The sequence below is a fragment of the Pygoscelis adeliae genome, unplaced genomic scaffold (genome assembly GCF_000699105.1).
Source record: "Pygoscelis adeliae isolate BGI_AS28 unplaced genomic scaffold, ASM69910v1 Scaffold372, whole genome shotgun sequence".
NCBI classification, from domain to species: Eukaryota; Metazoa; Chordata; class Aves; order Sphenisciformes; family Spheniscidae; genus Pygoscelis; species Pygoscelis adeliae.
This window is the reverse complement of record NW_008824357.1, coordinates 1209389-1233288: the sequence shown is the minus strand read 5'-3', so window position 1 is coordinate 1233288 and position 23900 is coordinate 1209389. Positions and strand designations below refer to the sequence as shown.

At 38.3% G+C, this 23900-nt stretch overlaps 1 protein-coding gene across 1 annotated transcript in view; it reads left to right on the top strand.

The window, feature by feature from the left end:
* PPP2R2A (protein phosphatase 2, regulatory subunit B, alpha) overlaps nucleotides 1-23212 on the top strand; it is a 41915-nt gene extending 18703 nt beyond the window's left edge. The window contains exons 4-11 of the mRNA XM_009319545.1: nucleotides 12143-12240; nucleotides 15594-15759; nucleotides 16326-16438; nucleotides 16714-16891; nucleotides 17821-17985; nucleotides 18570-18739; nucleotides 19577-19668; nucleotides 20973-23212. Of these exons, the coding sequence (XP_009317820.1) occupies nucleotides 12143-12240; nucleotides 15594-15759; nucleotides 16326-16438; nucleotides 16714-16891; nucleotides 17821-17985; nucleotides 18570-18739; nucleotides 19577-19668; nucleotides 20973-21252 (1262 nt within the window). The 3' untranslated portion in view covers nucleotides 21253-23212. The remainder of the gene's footprint in view (nucleotides 1-12142; nucleotides 12241-15593; nucleotides 15760-16325; nucleotides 16439-16713; nucleotides 16892-17820; nucleotides 17986-18569; nucleotides 18740-19576; nucleotides 19669-20972) is intronic.
* Nucleotides 23213-23900: the final 688 nt, after the last annotated feature.

Genomic DNA, 23900 nt, shown 5'->3' with positions numbered 1-23900 from the left:
CTCAGTAGGAGGGCCACTCTTCTGTTCCCCTTTCCCCACCTGAAAATGGATTTGAGTTTCACAGGTTGGAAGCTCTCAGCAGCTGAATTTTGTGGTGTTCAGAAAACTGAACCCCATGATAAGCTTTCACATTGAATAGCTGGCTGGTATCCATGCTGAAATGTTGGATTTGCTGTTGATTTACCTTTTTGTTTAAAAGCGGAACAGTTCTGCTGGTTGGGGAGAGTAAAGCTTGTGGGCAGACTTGAGCTGCTTTTTTTTTTTATTATATAGTATTGCAGTGGCTGCAATGGACAGGCTCAAGGAGAAGCTGTGACCTTTAACTGCTTGTTCCTAGTTGTGAATAAATGTAGTTCTGCAACCTGTGAGATTATTCACCCGCCTTTCTAAGGTTATTTAAGACTGGTACCAGGAGTGGGTCTGGATTTCTGCCACTTATGCCTCTTATGTTTATGATATTAATAACTGGTGTCAAATGTCCTGGGAACGGGTGATGCAGGTTGAAAGACCTTTGTTTCAGCCAACAATAGACCTGAATTAGTGTGACTAGGAAAAGCAAATAGGCACTTCCTGTCATGTTTTAAGGAATACTTGAGTTTGGGGAAGCATGCATATTAAGAGGTTTAAACTAAATGCTCATCACTTGCTTTTTTCCCTAGTAAGATGATCCCTGTGTATGTATGCATATCTATTAGTCTTTCTAAATATGCTTCCAGTACTAATAAAGTAAGGTAGAATCCCATTTGTTTGAACAGGTTTTTTAGGGTATTCTTCAGGGGGAAAACTCTAAATGTACGTAATGAACATCTAAAGAGCGGAATTGTCTTAGTTGTTGCTTTCCTAACCAGGTTTGTTCCTCAAGTTAAAACATAGAGGCCTCTTGCAAAGACTAAAACTATTTGAATTAAAAATATCTGGGTGGTGCTTTAGACCACCTTGAGGTTCAGTTGCCTTTCACAGGGTATTGTAAAAGTCCAGAACAATGCTATTTGTGGTTTCAAGGCAGAGGATGCCTTTAGAGACTCAAGGGAATACTTGTCAGGTATTAAATAATCCCTTATTATTGAGTTTGAGGTATTTTCAGGCTAATCGAGCTTGTGTTGAGTTGAAAAATGGCTCTGTCTTGAACTGGTAATGTCTCCACTTAGCAGTAACTTGCAGATTGAATTATTTGGATAGTGGTAGTCTTCCAGAGTTGCGGAGGACTATAAGAAGCTTCACACACATACACACACTCTCAGTTCCAGGATGGGAAGGATCATAGGATAGGTCAGCTTACCTCATACTCACCCCAGTATGTGGGGGTGGGGGAACCCCAAACCAAAACCACCCCACCCTCGGAGGTCCTAGTAATACATAGGTGAAGGCAGCTCCCAGAGGACTTGGAAACTGTACCAACAGGGCTACAACTAATGTTTCCCTAGTTCCACAGTGTGTTATGTTTTTTACATGAACTAATACTGGAGCTAGGTTAACCTTATTAGTTAAATATGCAGTGCCTAAGTGTGGGCAGCCAAGTCAGCAGTATTTTTTTGCGGTGTTTCCATCTAGACTGATTTGTAAATGCATTTTGTTTCTTGCTTCTCTGAATGCTGTTAGACTGACTGCTCCTTACTTCGTTCTCCCAACTAGATGATGTCTAGCTTAGGGGCAAGACGAGGTACTGAGAACTCTGTTGTTTTGCAGTTTCTTATGAACTAAAGATACTGCTGTGGTCAATTTATTCTCTTTCACCTAGTGGAAGAAGGGGATTTGCCTATTGGTTTCCTATGCATGTGTTCTGAAAGGAACTGCAGTGATGTCTTAAGGTTTAAAAATAGAAAGTAATTAATCAAGGTGATGAGGGTTAATGATTTCTATCCAGAAACCAAACAGCTTTGCATTTGTTTATATATAGAGAAAAATCTTCTATCTGCTGTTGTTATGAGTTTAATGTGAGAGGATTTTTCATAGTAATTTTTGAAGCACTTCATTAATAAACTAATTTGGGGTTAAAAAAAACCAAAACAAAACAATTTAATTCTCTCATCAGATGAAATGGTTCCAAGGCACCAGTTCAAGGTTGTTTTCCGCTAATATATACTAGCCCTATAGGTTTTCTTCTTCCGTAGGTTTACAATGAAGTTTGCATAAAAGGGATTACAGAATGCAGTGCCAGATTTGGTGAGCAGAAATAAAACCTCTACAGTCAGGTATAGCCCAGTGGTTACAGTAATTGTGGTACAGGTGTTGCTTCACCAGTTCCATGGTGGATCACAGTTTTAAATCAATTTAAGGTGTAAAAGTTCTTTCCCAAAGCTCATACTAATTTTTAATGTGAATGCTTTAACTCCTTTCACAAAGATCAGACTTTAAAGCAGTTTTATGTCATTTGAATTTGTAGGAAGCATGGACCAATCAGCTCACATTCGTGTATGACACATCTGTTTTCAGAGTGCTTTGACTTGCTACTGTTTGTCATCTCTGTTTTCTCTATGCCACCACAGGTGTCTTGGAGTCATGTATACTGGAGACTATGGATTTCCTACTAGAGATGGAGACAGGAAGCCAGTGGTCTGAGGTTTAAATCAATTTAGTTTCTCTTCTAGCAATGCCAAATTCTGACCTTGTTTAGGAAACTGTTGTAAGTGTAAGCTTGTGGAGACTGCACATATAGACAGAAATGCACTTAATTGGCATTTTGGTTGTGGGCTTGATAGCCTTTTGCAAATACAGCTGTGCTGTCTGGAGATGTGGTTGCTCCTAAGCATGTTGCTTGCCTGCCCCCCCCACCCCAGCAGATTTGCTCATATAATGCCTTCAGTTCAGTCTTAATGAGCTCTGTTAGCTTAGCAAAAACCAAACTGCTTAATGTAGCTGAAATGTGTTAGGGATCATTCATAAAAGCTTGAGGTGGTGGTGATTATAGTGTTCCCTGTAGTGATTTCCGCTTCTTCTGAAAGTTGCTGCTGTTTTAGCACGGTTGTTTGTTGGCCTCTTGCCTTGGTCCAAAAATGGACCACAGGGGAAACTGGTGATAAATTTGATGGTGGAAACTTGACCTGAACGGAGATGTTGAAGCTCACTCATGTTGGCCCACAAACAGCAGTTGCCCAGTGAGGCACAGCAATTGTTTACCAAACACAAGAATTAAAATACTATGCTACTCCCTATACAACTTAGATTATAATATTGAACAGAGTGTGCTTTCTATGAATTGTATTTAAATGAGGAAGTTGCTTTGGTATCACAGTTAACTTAGAATCACTTAAAGATTTCTGAATGTGTAAGGAGCTGCTTTTCCCGATGAGAGGCACTGTATTTTGGTAGATGGTGATTCTGTTCCCTGCTTTACTATTACCTTGGTAAAATACTTCATCTGCATATTCATTATTATTCCAACTTGTAAAGGGTTTTGAGAGTCACTTCTATTTCAATTCTGTTCTCTGCGGTTCTGATGCTGTCTTCTCACTATTGCTTTGCAGACAGGAGCAGCTTCTGTTGCGTAGGGCAGATGGATTTGGAGTTGTATTCTTCGCTGAGCATTGAGCCTAGTAAAGCTATTTAGGAGAATTACTAGCCTTGCATAAAACCAGTAGCAACAAGATTAAGGCTGGTATCGCTGTATTATTTCAGTGGGAGGGAATAGAAGTTTGGCGCTCAGTAACTGTTGTGTTTTCTAAGAAGGCTTAACAAAAACAGTTGTTTGCATAAAGTTAAACCACAGAATAACATTGTTTTGAGCTTAGTACTTAAGTTGCATTATCTCTAGACTATCTAAGAACATGTTATAAATGCATCTGTAAATTCAAAGCCATCCTAATACGCGTATATCCTATGACATAGTTGTCTTACAGTACTGGTTCCTTCCCTTAGCTTGTCTTGTTTCTGCTTCCATTAAAAAAAGTGACTGAATTCAAGCTCCTACTTCTGAAGGCTGGTGATAAGAGTTCTTACTGTCATTGCTAGTATGTAGATTTGACAGCATAAAGAGTAATCTCAGAAGGATGTGATGTACTTAAGGATACTATGTGAGCCATGCTTACCTATAGGCCCACTGTGAGCTGAATCAGAGTTGCAAGGTAGGCATCGGTCATGTTACTGTAACTTAGGAAGCTACAGGAAAAAGCTTTATCAGGAGGGGTCCAACCTTTATTTTGGGGAACTGAATAGAAAGTTAAAAATAAGATGTGTAATAATAATGAGTAAATCACTCAGGCTTTCAAATCCAAAGTTGAACTCCTACTTGAATTAGGACTTGCCTATTCTAGAAAGTGATGTTTTTCCTCAAAGATTGGCAAAGAAGGGGAGAAGAAAGAGTGAATAAAAAAAGAAATGAGAATATAGGAAAGTCCAAGAAATGGAGGGAAAGTATGGGATTTTAGGACTGCTTGACAAGGTTTTAGATTTGGTTATTTTACTTAGGGTGAGTAGTTTATGCAGTGAACTTCAGATGTGAAGTACTACATGTATTCACTATTTGGAAACTCTTATCTTACGTGTGTATTACACATAGATACAGATGTAAATAGGACTGGGAGAGTCTCAACATTTAAATACCTCTTTACCAAACAGGACTAGAATGCTTTCAGAATCAATGGAGAAAATGAGTTAATGATCGCATGTTTTTTATTTTCAGCATCACAGGGCCTGGAGCACTTGGAATGAACGTGGATGCTAGAGAACACTCTCTAAATCTTTCTCCCTGTGTGTAGATTTCCCAGATGTGCACAAGCCAACAAAACCAGCTTAATTACTCTCTGCTGCTTGAACTGTGTCTTCGGCTCCTGCATGTTTGTGTCCTAACACTGGTAGGGCCAGCAGCAGTGTGACGCTAGCGTGCTATCATACAAATTCCACTCCCCTCCCTGTTCAGGTGCTTTGTGTGCTCTTTGTGTGCAGCAGCATTGCAGGACTGGTACTTGGGAGAGAACAAGTAACCAGCTGGCTCTTGCAGTGCTTCATGGCACAGAAGTGAAAATTTTTGCCACAAGGGTAACCCCTTTCTTTACTTCTGTGTTGCATGTATTTCATCCCATCCTCATATTTCTGAGGAATTAATATATTTTTAATGCCCTCTCCCAGTAAAGAGATCTATTTAAAGGACTTCTGCAATGACTCTTGAAGTAAACTGAACAGTAGGAATGCCTTATCCCAGCTGCCTTTGGTTTTGTTGCCTAGTCACTTCTGAGAGATGGAATGAATGCAGAGAATCACTCTTGAAAGTGAATGAAGAAAAGGGAAATTAAGTCAATAGTAAAACTGGTCATGGTGACTTTAAAGTATACAATCCTTGTATTCCCTTCCCCCTCTCTACGTACATAAATTAGGGATGAGGCTGGAATGCAGAGGGTATTTTCTTTTATACCGTCAGTACTAAACAGCGCTTGCCATTTTGCTCTTAGTCTTTCCCTGGCACGTATAGCTGTGGTATCCTGTGTTGGGAGCTCTCTTCTATGCAAACGCACATGTATAGTCACTCTTTCTTAATCTTGTTTAAACAGCTTTCATGTTCACTTTGAGATTAACACTTTTTACTATCTAGCTTCAGAGACTTAATACACAATATATTAGGACTCTTGATAAGTGTGGTAAATCAAAATCATGCAAACAATGGAGTGATGTTGGGATGACTCAGACATTCAGAGTGCATTGTGTAGCTGCTTAAAATATTTGAAGCCTTGTAGGAGCTTTTGTTTTCTCTGCTGTTTTTGGTTGTTTTTTTTCCTCAGCAATGAAGTACACAACTCCAAAACAAAATCGTTACTGGAAACAAGAAAGTCCAATAAAAAGTAATAATTTTCTGTCGCTAGCTGTGGCTCGAGTTGAGTTCTTGGAAGTTGCATCTGTTCAGTAGTCTGAAGCAGGAAGTTTTTGCTTCACCCTGGATTAGAAAGGATCACACAATTCACAAGTGATTTCCAGGCACTTAAGGTCTGCAAGTTCTCCTGGACAGATACTCATGCTCAGTTTTGAGTGTGTTGACTTCATCTTTAGAGATAATCTAGGAAGAATGGCTCAGGTATGCTCAGTAATTTTGCATTGAATTAAAATATTTCACTGTCTTTATCCCTCATGATGTTTATCAGTTCCTGTGCTGCTTCCTCCATTTGAGGCTTTTTGAGCTTTTTTGGTTTTTAATAATAAACCTAAAAGTTGGTTTGTTAATGTTTCCCGTTCCAGACAGTTTCTGAAGTATCCTTGGAATGACCAATTGATGTTTAGTTTGATCAAAATAGCTTCTTCTATACTTAAGGCTGGCAAACTGAGGAAGTGGGCTCCACATTTGGTCAGTGAATTGTCTTTTTACTCCTTAGGACAGAATTACCAACATGTAAGTAATCTGCTCTACATTATGGACGAGATTTGTTTGAGTTGCTCCTCTGGAAAATTCCAGAAATGGTATTTTGAGCCGCTGGGAAGGTGTATAAACAATGAAGAAGTACCAAAAATGCTTTTTAAATACTACAATTCTTTGTTCAGTCCTTGGAAACATCAGGAGATTGCTCCACTTGTGTAAACATACTCATTTACTTGCTCTCTGCTTAGGCAGCAGATCAACGTGATTCCAAAAACTTGCACAGAAACCTTTTAGGTCTGGTGAAATAAAGACGCTCTTTGTTCAGTGCCGTGATTGACTTGCTGCTGTAGAGTAGGTGACATGTTTTGCCTACCAAGCATGTTTTATAAGCAGAGTTTATAGAAAGTTCATGGTACATTAAAATAGATAGCCTCTTCTGTACTAATAAAATATCTGTTATTCTATTACTGGAAACAAATTTAATACAGAATTGCTTTTCAGGTTCACAGTGGGCCTTCTGGAATGAAGTCATTGGATTACAGTATTTTTTTGCTTATTTGGATTGATAAAGCTGTTTTATTCCCTTATTCTGTAGACTTGTTGACAGTGGTAAAACTTCAGCACAGCCCTCTCTCTAATATTTCAGAAAACTTGCTCGGTGTGTGGTTCTTGTTCAGCATTCACTGAAAAGCGTGGAAGGCCCCCGAAGTGTGAAAATGGTTTTTAATATCTGTCACTGAGTTTTTCTTATTTCAAACATTGCTTTCCTTTAAAGGAGGAAAAGGCATTTGAGATCTGTCTGATTCCTTTATTCATCTATCTTTGAACAGTGTAATCTGCCTACTTTCATTTGAACTGGTCATCTTTCGTAAGCGCACTGGCCCAGCGCCCCAGTTTCTCAAACCATCTGTATCCTGCCTGACATGACAGGTGAATTACCCAAAATAGCAGAAGTTGGTGTAATAAATATTGACTAAAAATTCTGAAATTTTGATTGTTGTCTTCAGAAGCCCACTAGGAAACAGGTTTGTGTTGAGTGGCTGTTCTCTTGCAAAATGATTCATCAGAAGTATGTGTCTGCCACTGGTTAAGAATTGCTTGGGAGCTTCTGGTATGTATCCCTTTCACATGGTGAGCTGCAAACATGTTACTTGAAGCGTTACCAAAACTTTGAGATAAATGTCTTTTCCCCCTGCCCCATCCTGTCCCGTTCTCTACCAAAGCTAGGCACCTTGGTTTGATTCCTTTAGTTCTTACATTCTTGTCTCCGTGTCTACCATGGGAAAAGCTAGTCTTACTTGAATCTAGTGAAGATAAGTGTCCAGATCTTGTGGTGGTTTTGATTTCTATTGGAGCACTTAAAGTGAAGATGTATCATTGAAGCAATACGTAAAAAGCTTAGAGCAGGTTGTGAAAAATAAAGACCATGTGCAGAAGAAAAAGCAACCTTGACAGCAGTTGCAAGAAATTGGATTGTAGTCGCTGTATTCTGTGAGAACAGTCAGGAGGTTTTGAGGACTCTGCCCTGTTGGCATGTGCTGATAGGTCAGGGACCAGAAGCCTCTCTTCATGGTTTGGTGGGATTTTTAAGATCGCTGGCTTGGTTTGCCTGTAGCGTGTTTTGTTTCTTTGAGGTAGGGATACTACTGTACAGTAGTTCTGTGTTTGGTTATAGCATTTCATTCAACCTGCTGCAAAACATTTTCCCTTGGTGATGTACATGCACAACAACAGTAAATGGACTTCAGGTTGTGTAGGTGATATTTTATTTTATATTATTTTTTTCCCTTTGCTTTTAGATCACTGAAAACCATTATTTGGAAGTATTTAGTAGTCTCAGAAGTGTTACTATGGTGTTAACAACAAGTGTCTATGTAGGGATATTTAAGTGGAACTAAAGGACAGCCGTATACATTTGTGCCAAGAAGTACTTTTAAAAACTATAGTAACCCCTGAGCTGTCTATCCCAAGTTATGCAAGAGGGAGAAACTTAGTACAGGTATTGGAGGTACGCTACAGGAATGTAGATGCACATTTCTGTCCTATTTTTTTACTTTTCTCAGACTGTCTTAATCTTGTGTGTTGTTTGTTGCCCTGTAGTGCTAAAAATCTCAGCGCTTGAAATGTCACGCTTCATCTTGGTGTCAAAGATGTCTCAAGATGCTTGGGGGGGGAGGAGAGAGACAAATCTGATCTCTAAAGGCATGGGTAACTTTGTGGAAGTCTATTAACAGATAACGCTATCTAACTGTATCCTGTGAGGGTATGGTTATCAGATAAGGTTTTGGTGGTTATTTATCTCTGATACTGGTGCTTGAAGAGGAGGGCATTGAAATGAATTCAGCAGTGAACAATAGAATACATCATATTTCCAAAAGCCATTGGTGTTGGTGACAATAGAACACCTATACATCTGCTTCTCCCTCAGAGATTTCTCCCTAGTGCTCTTTGCGTGCAGAAGGGATCATTTACAAGCTTCTGGACAGTGGGAGCAGCCCTCTGTGTTTGCAAGACTCCCACCTAGAGACTGTAGCAAAAATAGCATGCACAAAAGGGAGGAGGCAGAGAGAAGGCAGCGTGTTCTATAGATGCTCTTTTGCCCGTTGCAGCGCTGAAGGACTAAAATAACCCTACATGTAACTATCATGGGAATTTTAGTTACCACTTGAAAAGAAAAGGATAACATTGATTTTATTTGGCAACGAGGGTGTTCATACAGATGAAAATACACAAGCGAATCAGTGCACTGCGGAAGATGAAATGCTTCCCCTGTCAATTCTCAAACACTATTACATCCGCCCAGTGCAACACCAGTGCCTTGATGTCTGTCTCTTTCTTTGACCAAGGTATGGGAATACAATATTCTTAACGGTGAGTTATTGGATTTAAAATGTATGATTGGCTGGTTTGCTCTGCAATACTGATTTTTGTATAAAATATGCATCTCAGCCCTGTTTTGGGGCTAGTTAAGCAGAAATAATTTTTCTGCCTACTTTTTTAGCACGCTTGTTTTGTCCTTGGAAAGGGAACAGTCCAAGATCACAGTGCAGAAGGCACATCAGATTATATATGTAGCTTGAGTTAAAAAACCTAATTGATAATTTTCTGTTGTGATTGCTGCTAAGGAATGTATTTTGTTTCTAATTTAAAACTGATCCAAGTACTTGAAAATATCTTTTGCATAGTGTCGACCAGGCACTGGAGAGTTTTGAGTACCTTGTCACCACTGACTGAGGTTGCTGGACTTGTTGGAGGTGTGGGGATGTTAGTACTGAAAGTTCATTCACGCAGTTGAGCCTATAGAGAAAGCAGGACTTTTATCGGCTTGGAGATGACTGATACCAAGCTTCGATGATCTTGACAGTTAAAATAAATGCAAAAAGTGAGAATGTCTAGAATTGTTACAGAAAAGTGGTTAGCTTTCTGCTACGTATGAGACTTGTATAATTAAATACAATATATATTACATCAGCAGACCTAAGAAAATGGAGGTTTTATCCCTTAATTTAAGGCTCTTCTGGCTGTTGTTGCTGCCTGTTCTAATGATAAGGCTTCAAGCCTAAGGCTTTTGACCTTGTAAAACTTACCAGTGACTTTCACCAAATAAGTACTACAATGAATTTATCCTTCTATTCTTCGATGGATATATAAGATATTTAAGGCAAATTTTTCTTTGCTGTTCTCTGTCCGCATACATGCACACATTTAGATCTGCTGATAACTTGCTGTATCGTCTTCTCTGTTTTAAGACTGGCTTAGCTTGCAGTGTTAAATCTCTCAATGTTTTTCAAAATAGTAATTATTCTGTATACTTCTCACTATTGAGAGGTGAGTTATCTTGTTTTTCTTCAATTAATTGATAACTTCCTTAAGCTCTTCTCCTGTCAGAGGGTTACAACAATGTGGTTTGCATTCTATGGAATAGTCAAACTTAGATCACTTGGTTTGCATTTCACTCTTTCTGCATACTGGATTTGATGAATTGTATGTTACCTTTATGCCCTGTTCACCTGTGAAAGGTATATATTGAATGCCATATCTTCATCTGAATGGTATGCAGTCTGAAGTCTTATAGATGTGAGATAAATCTGTTCATCTTGTTCACAAATATGTGAATGAATGGCTAAAGTAACTGTTACCTTCCGGGGGAGCGGGGGGGAATGAACCTTGATTTGTGCACTCAAATCAAGGTTTCTCTGTGTGATCTGGATCCTGGTTTATCTACGTACAAGCTTACATCATGTTTATGTCCTCAACACGTAACACAGTGTTCTTGAGAAATTTCAGCCTCTTTGTGTTTCAGCAGTGCCAGATAATCATGGCAAGGGAGGTTGATGGAGATAGGATAATCTTGTGTTTGTCCTTTGTTATATGGCAGTTAATGCTGTATATTAGAAAACACAACTGAGCTGTACATACCCGTTCGTGCCAAGAATCTGACTCTGCATCTTTTGCCTCTGAGGGTTTTTCAGCTGAGTTTGGCCTGCTCGTCTAGGCTGTCTTTGCGTTGTGCAGTTTACAGACAGATAACGCTGCATGCTTGTAGCTGCTGTGTAATGCAGTTATTAAAGAACAGCTTGCTAATGTCCTCAGAGGCCACTGCCCATGTGTTTGGGACAACCTGAGAATGACGTAAGTTTCATTTTGGTATTAAATGAATAAGAGGAAAATCCTGCATGTTTCACTCCTTCAAAATGAAATAACCTTGTTGCTGTCTATGATAAGATAGCTTCTGTGATATGCTGCACAATAGTGTCTGTTTAAATTCAGACTGAGTATCTCTTGTTTAGCAGTAGCTTTTGGTCTGTAGAGCAGGTACCAGACCTTTTTAAACTCTAAAAGGGAGAATGAATAAACCATCCAATAGAAAAGGTGGATACATTGTTTATCTACGTTAGACTGACATGAAAGTGAAATAGCCTGAAGACTTGCATGTGTAAAAACCTTAGGTACTTTCTTCTGCAAAAAATTAGATTTCTGTAGTAGTATTGCAATTTGAAGTTGGTGTTCAAAGAATGGTTTGGCTTCTGATTCTACTATTTGAAAGTATGAGGGGCACGTGTGCATTTGAAAATGTGAATTGGTGTGCTTGAGCTTAAGTTGCAATTTGTCCTTTTTGCTGTCTAAACAGATCAGTTTGATACTAGGCATGACTGGGTTTTTTGTCAATGTATATTCACAATTTAATTTTAGCACCCCATATAAAAATACTTGTGGTAATGTAAACCTTCCTCATCCAGAAGAGATACTCAAGTTTTTTAGAGACAGTCTGTTGAATTTATTTCCTAACTTTCTGTAGCTGTTTTTGTTCCACATCCTTGTATTCCTTAGACACTGTGTCTGAACATCTCCACCCTAATATGTTTTGCCCTTAAGTTGTCAAATGCGTACAGTGTCTTTAAAAAAAAAAAAGGCTTTGCGATCATATGGGTAATGATTGTATTTAAATCGTCTATCAGAAAGAATGGAGAAAATAAAGGCAGGAATATGTATATACACTGTCTCTCTCTCTGCTGTTACAGTACATACTGAAAATCCATTTCTGTACTATTCTAGAGTAGCAGTCATAACAGAAAATCGGTTCTAAGAAGTGATGATATAAAACCTTTAAAAACAGTTTAGTGCACAACACTGAACTTGTAACTCTGGCATGGTGAACTAGTAAATGGTTTTCAAATGTACAGCTTTAAAAAATTACTGCTATATTTTTGAAGAAATCCCTACTTGTATTTTGCAACTTAAGTATACTTAAACTGAATTGGAAGTATGCATTTTCTTTTTTACTTATAATCGTAGCTTTCTTGGCCACTTAGTATTTAGAAGAATTATTAACTTGTGGGGTTTATTTGTGTTCCTATGCAGCGGATATAATTTCTACAGTAGAATTTAACCATTCTGGAGAGTTGTTAGCAACAGGAGACAAAGGAGGTAGAGTTGTCATCTTTCAACAGGAGCAGGAGGTGAGTACTAACTACTTCAGGTATATTTAATGTTGTCCTCTGTTCTGTTCATTCTCTTTTTAAAGAAAAGGTCTTGGCTTGTATAAAAAAAAACTTCACACAAAGTGTATGCCTGTGTAATAAGTGATTAAAATAATTTCTTCACTCTTAAATTTAATTTAGAACTTTGTGACACTCTTAGAAATTAATTTCTCTTTAAACACTCTTTAGCTGTGGTCTAAAGAGTGTTTAAAGTGGAAACAAAAAAGGGGGGGGTAGGACACAAAAAGACCTTGGGAAAGCTGAAGTTGGTTGTTTTACAATGACTGCTTGGCTGTGATTATTATTTCAGATTTCACTGTAGTTGGGGAAATAAAAGTTGCCCTTAAGTGAGTCTGTACCTGTGACCTAAGACATCCTTTTCCATTCTGATATCAATCAGGTAAAATCATAGACTCAGAGTAGCAAAGGTATCTTTTCATTTTGTACTTGTTCTTTTGGTCTTTGCAGAATTCTACAGATAAATCTTATAATGCTAGGAAAGGGCCTCTACTCACATGTTAAAGGTGGGAAAGCTGAGATGGAGTGCTTGATTTTTAACTAAGGTTGTAGTTAGAAGTTGACTTGGTTAGAATTTATTTCAGGGAGAGGATAAAAAGGCACTTCTGTCATCTCACTGCCTAGAAAAATCATGCTGCTGCTTTTTTCCTTAGTGTTCATTCAGTTCCAAATCTAAAAATCCCAAACCTGAAGAATTCCAGAGTTCCCCAGAACAAGTTGCTTTCTGCTGGTACGTGGGCAATTCGAGTGCAGTACCTTCTCTTTACAAATAAATCACTTTGGTCAGTTGGTGCCATCTAGTGGGATATACCTGACTGACTAGCCTCTTCCCAAGTTTCTTTGGCCAGAGTCTGAGATGAACATAGTATGTAGAGTATCCTTACTGTAATCTTGCTGTAGTTTTGGGCACAAACTCTTACAGTGTTTTGTTGGGTTTTTTTGGTGGTTTTTTTTTTTTTTTAAACTCGGAGTTTTAGCTTGCATCCTTTAAAGATCCTTTAATGTAGCTTAAAGCTTAAATAGCTTTAAGCCTGTTCTCAAGTGAGTTGTCTTTAAATGACTACTTCTGTTTTTGATGCATAACCCATGGCTCATATCCTTATGATCTGTGAATCTAGGTATAGTAAGAACCACCTGGGTTATCAGATTAAGTTGCACAGAATTGGTTTTGGCATAATTTGACTCCTGAGTGTGTTTAGGGAATGAACAATGGGGACTGGATTCCCTAATGCATTAGTAGTTAGTTATGCCATATGCACGACTGTCTAGAGCAAGTTTTATATGTAAGAGTATCTAAAAGACAATTGTTTAAGTATTTTGGTTGGATTTATGTACCATCTTCTATCACACTGCATTCCAGGGTGCTTTACAGACCATACATACAAGGAAGAAAAACACTAAACCACAAGTGCTCTGTATAGAGTTATACAGGCTTGTTTAACTTTACCCACTGCCACCTCTGGGTTGGAATGTGGCAGCCCTTCTGCAACGCGTAGTAAGTGACATTACATAAGTATCAGGCAGGAAATGAATACTGTATGTAATTGAAACTGAGGGAGGAATTTGCGGAGGCAGTCTGTAATTACCTAAATTGGAATTTAACATAAGGCACTTGGGCCAACACCTTTTCTTGTTTTGATTTTTTTTTTGAGTGCCATGAGACGGTCTGATGGTTTAAATTTTGCTTTTATCCCAAGGATGGATTTCATATGTTACTGGTTTTAGATATTATTCTAGTCCTGTAGAGTTTTACTAGAATACGCAAGAAGTATATTTAAGACTCCATTATTATGGTAAGTATGGAATTGAAGGAAAGTTCCCTGAATCATGACAAGCATTTCCTAAAGCACAATAGATTTACTTTAGAAGTCGCCTGTTCTATGCAGTGACCCTGCTTAACTTGTTAGGTCTAACTGAAACTTAGAACACAGTTCCTTCCGTTCTCTAGGGTGGGAAAGCCAGTGTAATTCATAGGTGTGGTACAATATTCTAGTGCCAAACTTTATTTCGAAGCATTTTGTCTGCTTTTCCCTCCCCCACAGCTTATTGTAAAATGTAAGAATTCCTGCCAGCTATTAATGTAAGGGTATGAAGCAAGAGAAAATGATGCAAGGAATGTGACAAATGTGGGCTAGCAAGGATCGTATCAAGAAGTATGTTTTAGTAGGTATTAAGGGATGACATGAGAGACACAAGGGAAGGAAGGAGCAAAGTCCCTAGTCAAGAACATACCACAGGAAAGGCATCTGATGGTGCAACCTGTTGAAATGGGTGGAACAGGAATATATCACAAAATTAAGCTTGAACTAATTTCATGTACACCTAGTGAGCACTATTTCAGAAATTGTTCCAGTTTTCTGTCACCTTACCCATTGGAGGGAATTTAAGGTTCAGTCCATGCAGTGCAATATTACTGCTAGGAAGCTACTGCCTAAAACATAGCTTTTAGAAAGAGGAATTATGCAAGTTTGGAGGTGTTTTGGTTTTCCAAACAGTTCCATCCTGAACAGGCTAGCTGCAGGTGTGACTTCTAATGTCAAAGATGTATTCAGCAGCGGTGTTAAACTTTTTTTTCCCCTCATCTCCAGAATGAGGAAGAAAAAACTTCTTAAGCGGTTTAGAAGGTCTCAGGGAATTTGGAGATTGTAAACCAGAATAGTGGAGCTGCTTGTATAAATTTAGAGGTCACGTGGGATTTCCATAGTGTGCCTAGCAAGCTGAACTTACCCACAGAGTAGATTTGCCATACATGTGGCTGTGTAGCTCTCTTGGGGAATATTCTCCTTAAAAAAGAGAGGTGGAAAATTTAAAGATGAGAGAATGATGAAGAGTTTTGAGTTTTTGTTTTTTTTTAAAGAAAACTTACCATGCCTAGAATGTTTAGGCAAAATGTTTGTTTGTAAGTTCAGCTGCTTGGAATTAATATGAGAACTTGCTGGAGATACTATTCACGTGGCTGAGGGGAGTTTATGGAAACTTTACGAGACAAAAGCTGCTGCGATAACTCGCTCTTCTCTGATGCTTTCTTAGCCAAAATAGTAGAAACTCTAATCAAGTTCTTGCAAAAGAGATGATCCTCATTTTGTCTGTTCGACAGGCTCGTTAAAATAAGGCAAGTTGTACACCAAAGGATACTTCTGGCAAATCTGGCATAGGCAACAATAGAGTGTAGAAGTCTTAACCCATTCTTATGCTAATTAGCAGTCTGCCTCTATATCTTGCTGCATAAATATCTAGTTCTGGCTTCTGCCTGCAGCCTTGAAAAGCATTCTGTACATTGCATACATATCTTGATCATTTAATTCTCTTTTTAGAACAAAACCCAGTCTCACAGTAGGGGAGAATACAATGTTTACAGTACCTTTCAAAGCCATGAACCAGAGTTTGACTACTTGAAAAGTTTAGAAATTGAAGAGAAGATCAACAAAATTAGGTGGTTACCCCAGAAAAATGCTGCTCAGTTTTTATTGTCTACAAATGGTAAGTTATGACTTAATAGTTAATTTTGCACGGTAACTTATTGTTACATAGGTTCGCCATTAGGATTTTGTCTAATCCTCTCCACTTCCAAAAGGCTGGAAGCAAGTTGGTTTTAAATGCAAGTATCTAGGGATGTGGCTACACAAGAGTTGTGCTGTTTAACTGTACTGCTGTTCTGGCTTAACTGGGTACAGAAGCCCCACAGCATGGGGTGGTATATTAGTCGTTTCTGATTTGGTTGCTTTATAGCAAAGGGGCTTAGCTAAGCTGTTATTCAGTACCTTAGTACGTGTATAACTAACTGTGTGAGAGCTCATATTAGCCATTCATAACAATCTTGACTCTAACTGAAACTTGCTATAACTTTTAGAAAAAGAACAAACTGTGGAGGAGGTCTTTTTAATGCTTTTTATCTTGTCTTGTTTTCTCCACGCAGTATTTTCGTCTTTTTTGGTACACGTAGGTGGTCTTGTCTTGTTTGAAGGCTTCACGTTAAAGTGCATCAACTCTGAAGACTAGTATCTTTGCTAGAGCTTTGGTTTGAAACTGTGGCTGTTTCATTTCAGATAAAACAATAAAGTTATGGAAAATCAGTGAAAGGGACAAAAGACCAGAGGGTTATAATTTAAAGGAAGAAGATGGACGGTATAGGGATCCTACTACAGTTACAACACTACGGGTGAGTAGTTCACTCTCTGTGAATTAGCCACACTCAAGTGATTTCTCCTCTCCCTCTGCCCCCGGCACACAGATTAGCCTGTGGCTCAGTGAGTAGCTGCCCCATCAGATTATTAACTTCACATTTTCTGTGATGCCTGTTGGCAGACACATTTACTTCTGAGGTGATTTTGAGGTATTTTAATCGGCTTGGTGTATTAAAGGACTGTAATTATGAGTGCTAATGTGTTTGTAGTACGTTTGTGTCTGAAACTTCCATTGCTTTGTATTTTGCAGGTGCCAGTATTCAGGCCCATGGACCTCATGGTTGAAGCTAGTCCACGAAGAATATTTGCCAATGCTCACACGTATCACATCAATTCCATCTCCATTAATAGCGATTATGAAACGTACTTATCCGCAGATGACTTGCGGATTAACCTGTGGCACCTAGAAATTACAGACAGAAGTTTTAGTATCTTTTTTGCATTGTTTTGTATGATGGGAACAGCTTGGCTACAACAAAACTGTTGGATTTTCTTTCCTTTCTTGAAAAGCTTTTTATGTAGCATGTTTCTCCATTTCCTGGTTATTTCTGCCTAGTAGTTGTAAGGACTTCTGGAGAGGTAGCTCAGCATAAGCAATAGAAGGAGAACTAGTTATTTGCATGGTGGAAAACAGACTCTTTTAGAAAAAGTTTAAGGTTTCAAGTTAGGTGAGCAGTTCTGGAAGGCAGCATTACAGTAAACTATCTTGTGAAAATTTTCTTGACTTGCAGTAGGAAGCAAGTCAGAGGAGTACCATCCTTATCTCAGCAATGTTTATTCTTTTTTACCTCCTAACCTAACCCTCAGCCCCGCTCGCATGTGCATCTACAGATGTTGCAGGCAGTAGGATCACAGGAGTATGTATTCAGTCCCATTGCTGGGAGCAGAGATTTGTGGACAAATCAGCAGGATCCTGAGCAGAAATCACACATGCCTTCTTTATAATGTAGTAGTGTGATTAGAATTTAAGCAAAATAAAGTTTTATGTGGAAAAAAATTGGATGACATATATTAATTACTGCGGAAGTGAAGCAAAACAATTAAGCAGGCTTGTGCTGTTACAAGAGTTAACTTCAAACTGATATAGAATGCAATGTTACGGTCTTGCTTTCTAGACAAATTGTGGGACTTGATTTTAACTTCTGCCCAGTTTGTGACTGGGTCCCACAGCCTTTGGCATGGAAGTCTTGTCCTGCTTCCAAATTTCAAGCATTATTTTGCTTTGATTGGCTTGTTTTAATTCTGTTTGGCTATTTCAGATATACTTTGGTGAAGCATTGAAGAAGCGTTGCTGAATACATTTAATGCTGAAAAATGTTATGAAAACTGGAGAAAATTTCTTAACAAAATGCTGTAGATATTGTAGATATTAAGCCTGCCAACATGGAAGAGCTCACAGAGGTGATAACAGCTGCAGAGTTCCACCCAAACAGCTGTAATACATTTGTATACAGCAGCAGTAAAGGAACGATTCGTCTCTGTGATATGAGAGCATCAGCACTCTGTGACAGACACTCAAAATGTAAGTTCTGTCCTGCATTGTTTATTGTCTTTTTGTGGAATATGATATCTTGCTGTTAGATGAAACTAAGTACTCAATAAGAATCTATTAAACACTGAAGTGTATGTGTGTATATTTATATTGGATTTCTGTAGTATATTGACTAGACCTAAAATCTAAATAAATCTTAGATTCTTATTTTGCCAAAGTAAAAGTAGTGAATAAAATTATTAGCAGCTTAAGCTGGGGAGCCTGCCTAGATAATAGGACTAGGAACGGCTTTCTGCAGACTTCAGGAGGTAAATACTGGTTGAGTTTGGTCTGTAATTGGTGCTTGATATCTTACACGTGTCAATGAAAACTCTGAATGTTAGCGAGTAGTTCACTTATTTAGAAGCTGACGTTGACTTGCTATGAAAATAAAATGTTTCAGAGTATGGCAATTGTATTATAAGGCTTTCTCATTGAAAGCTATTGTATATAATGCAGGCAGACTAGCCCAATGTGGTAAGCTTATTGAGAAAATGTTAACCTAATTTGGGTGTATCTTGTATTGGAAGAGACATAAACTTATCTCTTGAAATGCCTATTTTATTTTTATACAGTGTTTGAAGAACCAGAAGATCCTAGCAACAGATCATTTTTCTCTGAAATCATCTCTTCCATATCTGATGTCAAATTTAGCCATAGTGGTCGTTATATGATGACTAGAGATTACCTGTCAGTGAAGATCTGGGATTTAAATATGGAAAACAGACCTGTGGAAACATACCAGGTATTCGGTGAAGATGATGTAGGCTAGAAATTAAGACCTTGAAGGATGTTGAGTCTTACTAGTAGTCTTGATGTGGCAGTTAAATTTTTGTTTATAGATCACTATGTCCAGGCAAAGCATCCGTGAGATTTGTGAGTTCCATACATGTGCTAAAGGATCTTGCTATTTGCAGGCTGATTGCAGAACCCAAAACCATGTTTGGGTATGAAAAAGCCTCTCTCTTACACAATGGAAATGTGGAAGGGTAATCTTCAGCTGTGAGATAGCACATGTCTCTTAGAGTCTTCAGTTGACTTCATATTCTCCTATTCTTTCCAGGAGAAAATAGGAGATAAAACATTTCCTTTGCAGAAAAGGTTTTTAGCTGGCACTGAAAATCGCTGTGGTGTTTTCTTTATAAGAAAATTCATGAAGGGATCCTCTTCATCGTGCAGAGGAGGAAGATCAGTCACCAAAGCATGATTTTTAGAAAGAAGCAAAGTCTGATAAATCCTTTTAGATATCTAAAAGGGTAGTGAGGGTACGACAACTGCTCAGAGAGGGAAAGCATTCTGAAGAATTGCCAAGTATTGGGAGATGTCTCTTTCCCCCCTGCAAGTGACTTGCTACTATTTGAGTTCATTTGAAATCTCTGTAGAGCAGAATATGTTAATTCATGCATCTCTTCGTTTTGCTCTTTATCCATACAGTCAGAGGAGGGGAGCTGTGTGTGCTCCTGTGAATAGGGTGTAAGCACTGTCAGATACTTAACTACTTTTGGAACAGAATTTATGAAGGGTATTTTACAGGTATGCAAGTTCACTATTCATTCCACTTATCTAATTAATTTTCTTCCAGGTGCATGAATACCTCAGAAGTAAACTTTGTTCACTGTATGAGAATGATTGCATTTTTGACAAATTTGAATGCTGTTGGAATGGATCGGACAGGCAAGTTTAATTCTTCTCTATATGCATGTAAGACCTTTCCAAGTTATTCTTAAAATGGGCAGTTTGAAGCATGGCCCCAAATACCTGTCTGGTTTTATTCATGGACTGGCTTGGATAGTATTTTAGTACTTCAGTAGACTTTAATGTATGTATGTTAGCTCTTAACCCTTGACGTTGTAGCATAGGATTACAGAGATTTGCCTTAGAGTACTAAAGAGATGTAGAATTTGACTAGAAATTGAGTTTTGTTGCTTTGCCGGAATGAAATATTAATCAACTGTTCCAGCCACTTAAACTGGAGAGGTGGGTGAAGCAGTAAGATTAGAGATGCTTTTCTGCAAACTTTAACTGGTGAAATACTGCCAATACCCTAATCCACTAGGTTTATTATCTCTAGTGTTTATCTTTGGGTTTTTGGGTTTTTTTTTTCTGTTATCTGTTATGATCCAACTTTGGAATGATTTGTATGGGAATAAGGCCCATGTACTCAAACCCTATTGTCTGATTGGTGCTCTAACTGTAAGAATCTACACCAGGGCTGTTGGGGAACCTCTGTGTGTGTTTTCTGTTTAAGCTGCCTTGTCAAAAGGTAGAACACTTGGGAAAAACCTTCTAAGAATTCTCTTTCTTACAGTGAGTTGCCAAGTTTGCCTCGCTCAGGCATGGTTGACTAGTCAGTACTACTATTTAAGACAGCTATCGCTTTTGTGTTAATCGTGTCATTAAATTGTCATTAGATCTAAATCAGCTCGTTGTGTCCCTATCGGTATTGACAGGCATAGCGGTTTATTTAACTCAGTATCTGTTAATTTTTTTTTTTTTCTGAGGCAAAGGAAGGACAGGGAAACTTCTAAGTGTATTTGTCTTACTGAAAGGTGATATAGAATAAGGATCTTCTGTAAGGTATTATCACAAGCAAGGTATGTTAGTTAGTACCTAAATTCATGCAACTTGCATGTAACTAAAATTATATGGCTAAAAATCTGGTGTATTTGGCTTTCATTAGATCACTTCCCCATGTGTGCATGAGAAGCAAATTGAATGATGACATTGGAATTGGAGTGCTTAGATAATAAAGTGTGTACCTTTTAAAAGGTCCAGTTAAGGAAGAAGATAGCTTTTTTTTTTATAAATCTATAAAACATTCAAATGCTTTAGTTTCACTTTAGATTGTAGAAGGTATGGGCAAGGATGCCTGTTTTCTGCTTATATAATAAGGCATGATCTTAGTCAGGACCCTGATGTTTCATAAAAGAGGTTATTTTCGACTGAACTGTTACTTTCTTCCTTCTCCTTCTCTGCAGCATTGTCATGACGGGATCTTACAACAACTTCTTCAGAATGTTTGACAGAAACACAAAGCGAGACATCACCTTAGAGGCATCCCGGGAAAACAATAAACCCCGTACCGTTTTGAAGCCACGTAAAGTATGCGCAAGTGGTAAGCGAAAGAAGGATGAAATCAGTGTTGACAGCCTAGACTTCAACAAGAAGATTCTACACACAGCCTGGCATCCTAAGGAAAACATCATTGCTGTAGCTACTACAAACAACTTGTATATATTTCAAGACAAAATGAATTAGGGTTGGCATTCCTAACTGAAGAGTCCACTTCCTGCATAGTTGAAATAGTTGAACCTAGCATTTGTACCTGTAAACGAAAGAGATGAGAGGTCCATTATGGCACCCCTTTCCAGTGTTTAAAAATGTGCCATATGACAACACACTTTTATAGCTACATGGAGAAAGCTCTGTTGATCCGTCACTGCGTTCTTCTCCATGTCTGCTAGCCATTTAGGTGAGGATAGGGCACTTTTTAATTTAAATGACTACTTGCACCATCTTGCCTAATGGACTAGATTGGACTGTATCAACATCGGTTTACTCCACTTTTTATGCCTTCCATTGTGATGACGTCAAACACAGGGAAAGCCTTCAATCATGCTATGGGATTTAATTGTGTAACCTCATTACTGTATCATTCGTGGCCCCCTTTTTTTATTAAATACAGCTCATTCTTGCTGTGGCTTGTAGCATTCGTCCTCCTTCTGGCCTCCTGGACTCCCCCTTTCCCTTTCATCCCCCTCCACCTAGCCTTGGTGGTGGTGTAATGAAAAAAACAAAAACAAAATAAAGCACATGAAATGGGTCCGTTTGGGGTCAGTGGTAAAGGGGGTCTGTGTTGCAACAAATGTTTTAATGAACAGTTGACTGTAATCACTCCTTGCCATGTCTGGCACCCTAAAAGAGAAAATAAGGAAAAAAAAAAACAAAAAACAAAACAAACTACTGAATAAAAGTGACAAAGAATGGAGAATCTGTTTTCTTTTTTTTAATCTACCTCTTTATACAAATACTCTGTGTTTTACCTTAGATGCATGAAAATAAAATGATGTTTTTTGTAATGATTTTAACCAGTATTAATTATTTTTCACGGGAATGAAGAGAGGGAGGGATTTCACAAGTATCTGCATTCATTCACGAATGACAATACCAGCCGTAGTATGCATTGACCACTTCCACTCCAAAACCATAAACTGCTGTCAGATTTTGCTGTAATCTGAACAGGTCAGTTACTGTTGCAGTATCCTTGACGGCTCTTTTTTAAACTATTGCTGAAATTGGAACGGGAATAGAATTTTCAGGTTTTAAAATCCATTTTATGGGACTAAGTCTTAACGTTTAGTTTTATCCTGGTTTCTTTAATGCCTTGTTTTAGGATACAGTACCTTTAATGCCTTCTTTAGAGTACAAAGTCCCCCGTGGCTTTTTAAAAAGTTGTTTGAATTCTTGTCTGGCAGTATGTTGTTATGTAGTACAAAATACCAAGTGATGACATGGATAATTACTATACTGCATTCTGAGATGCTCTATTTTCTGTATTTTATTGCTATCAGTAACTGAGTGGAAATGTAGTTTTACCATGCAAGTGTTTCTTCTGGCTTTTGGCTTTGCAAAGTTGTTGCACTTACAGAAATGTTAAATGGTGCAACAATCAGGAAATACGTGGAGTACAGAAGCTGCATGAAATAAGTGTTCCTAGTTATTTGAGAGATTTAAACTCTTCAGCAAATAAGGCTTATCCAAAGATGAACTAGATATTGATGCTTTATAAGGCTCATGAGTTTTTACCTTGAGATATTTTTGCTAATTGTGCTTTTAGGTTTACTCTTCCTTCACGGAAATGTTCAGAATGAAGTTTAAAGTCGTCGTGAACTTACCTTGACTGGGAGAATTTTCACTTTTCAGTTACCTATATTTAAATTATTTCTGTGGCTTAGTTATAGGTAGTTATTATAATGCCTCTTATTTGATCAACTAAGATAATGTTTCTGCTGTAAAATTATGGCTGGGTTAGAGATTGTTAACAAGACTACTATTGCTACCATACTTTAATTTCTTTAAGTCCTTGTGCAGTGGTTTGAAAATGTAAAAATTCTAATATTTATTAGATCTGGTTCTCTTAAATACAGTATTTGTCTTGTAACATGCATGCCTGACCATGAGCCTTTGTAAGGATTTTACCTTTTTTCACCTGTTAGCCTTGTAAAAAATTTAACTGCCCCAGGGACAGCAACTGTTTTCCAATGGGTGAATAAACCAGTAGGCCCTACTCCTTCTTACATAGCATGTGACTAATTTTACTCAAATGATGATACTTGCTAACAGTTAAGGAAACAACTTGTTGAGTAACATTAATCATGTGTATAGGTGTTCACAGCATCAGGGCCTAGGTTTATTCTTTATCTTATCGCAAGGGCAAAGAGGTAATTAGATGCTTCTTTTGCATCAGAGCTGGTACAATTCATCTCTATTTTGCAAAGAACTGCGTAGGTTTAACAACTGCTGTTTGGGGAAGACTGAGGGTCGTGGTATCAAGACTGCTGCTCTTGTGTGTATCTGTATATTGCAAATGATGCACTGGATACCCGAAATTTGCTTAGCACAGATGCAAAAGGAAGTGAGGATGTGAAGATGACACAGAACTGAACAGGTAGATTTCACATAGAACAAAGTGCAGCCTCCTAGCAATACTACATTCAAGCGAAACTGCCTCTCGGACCTCAGCTGTGCATGTTGGGGTGGATTCAGGGGTTTTAAAGCTAGTCTTGGGAAAGATTCTTGGTTTTGTCAGTAGCGGCGACTTCCTGGCGTGTCATCTGAGGTTTAATTTCTCCTCGCCAAAACCAGCTACTGACTTTGGTGTCGTACTATTCAACTAGATAATTCTC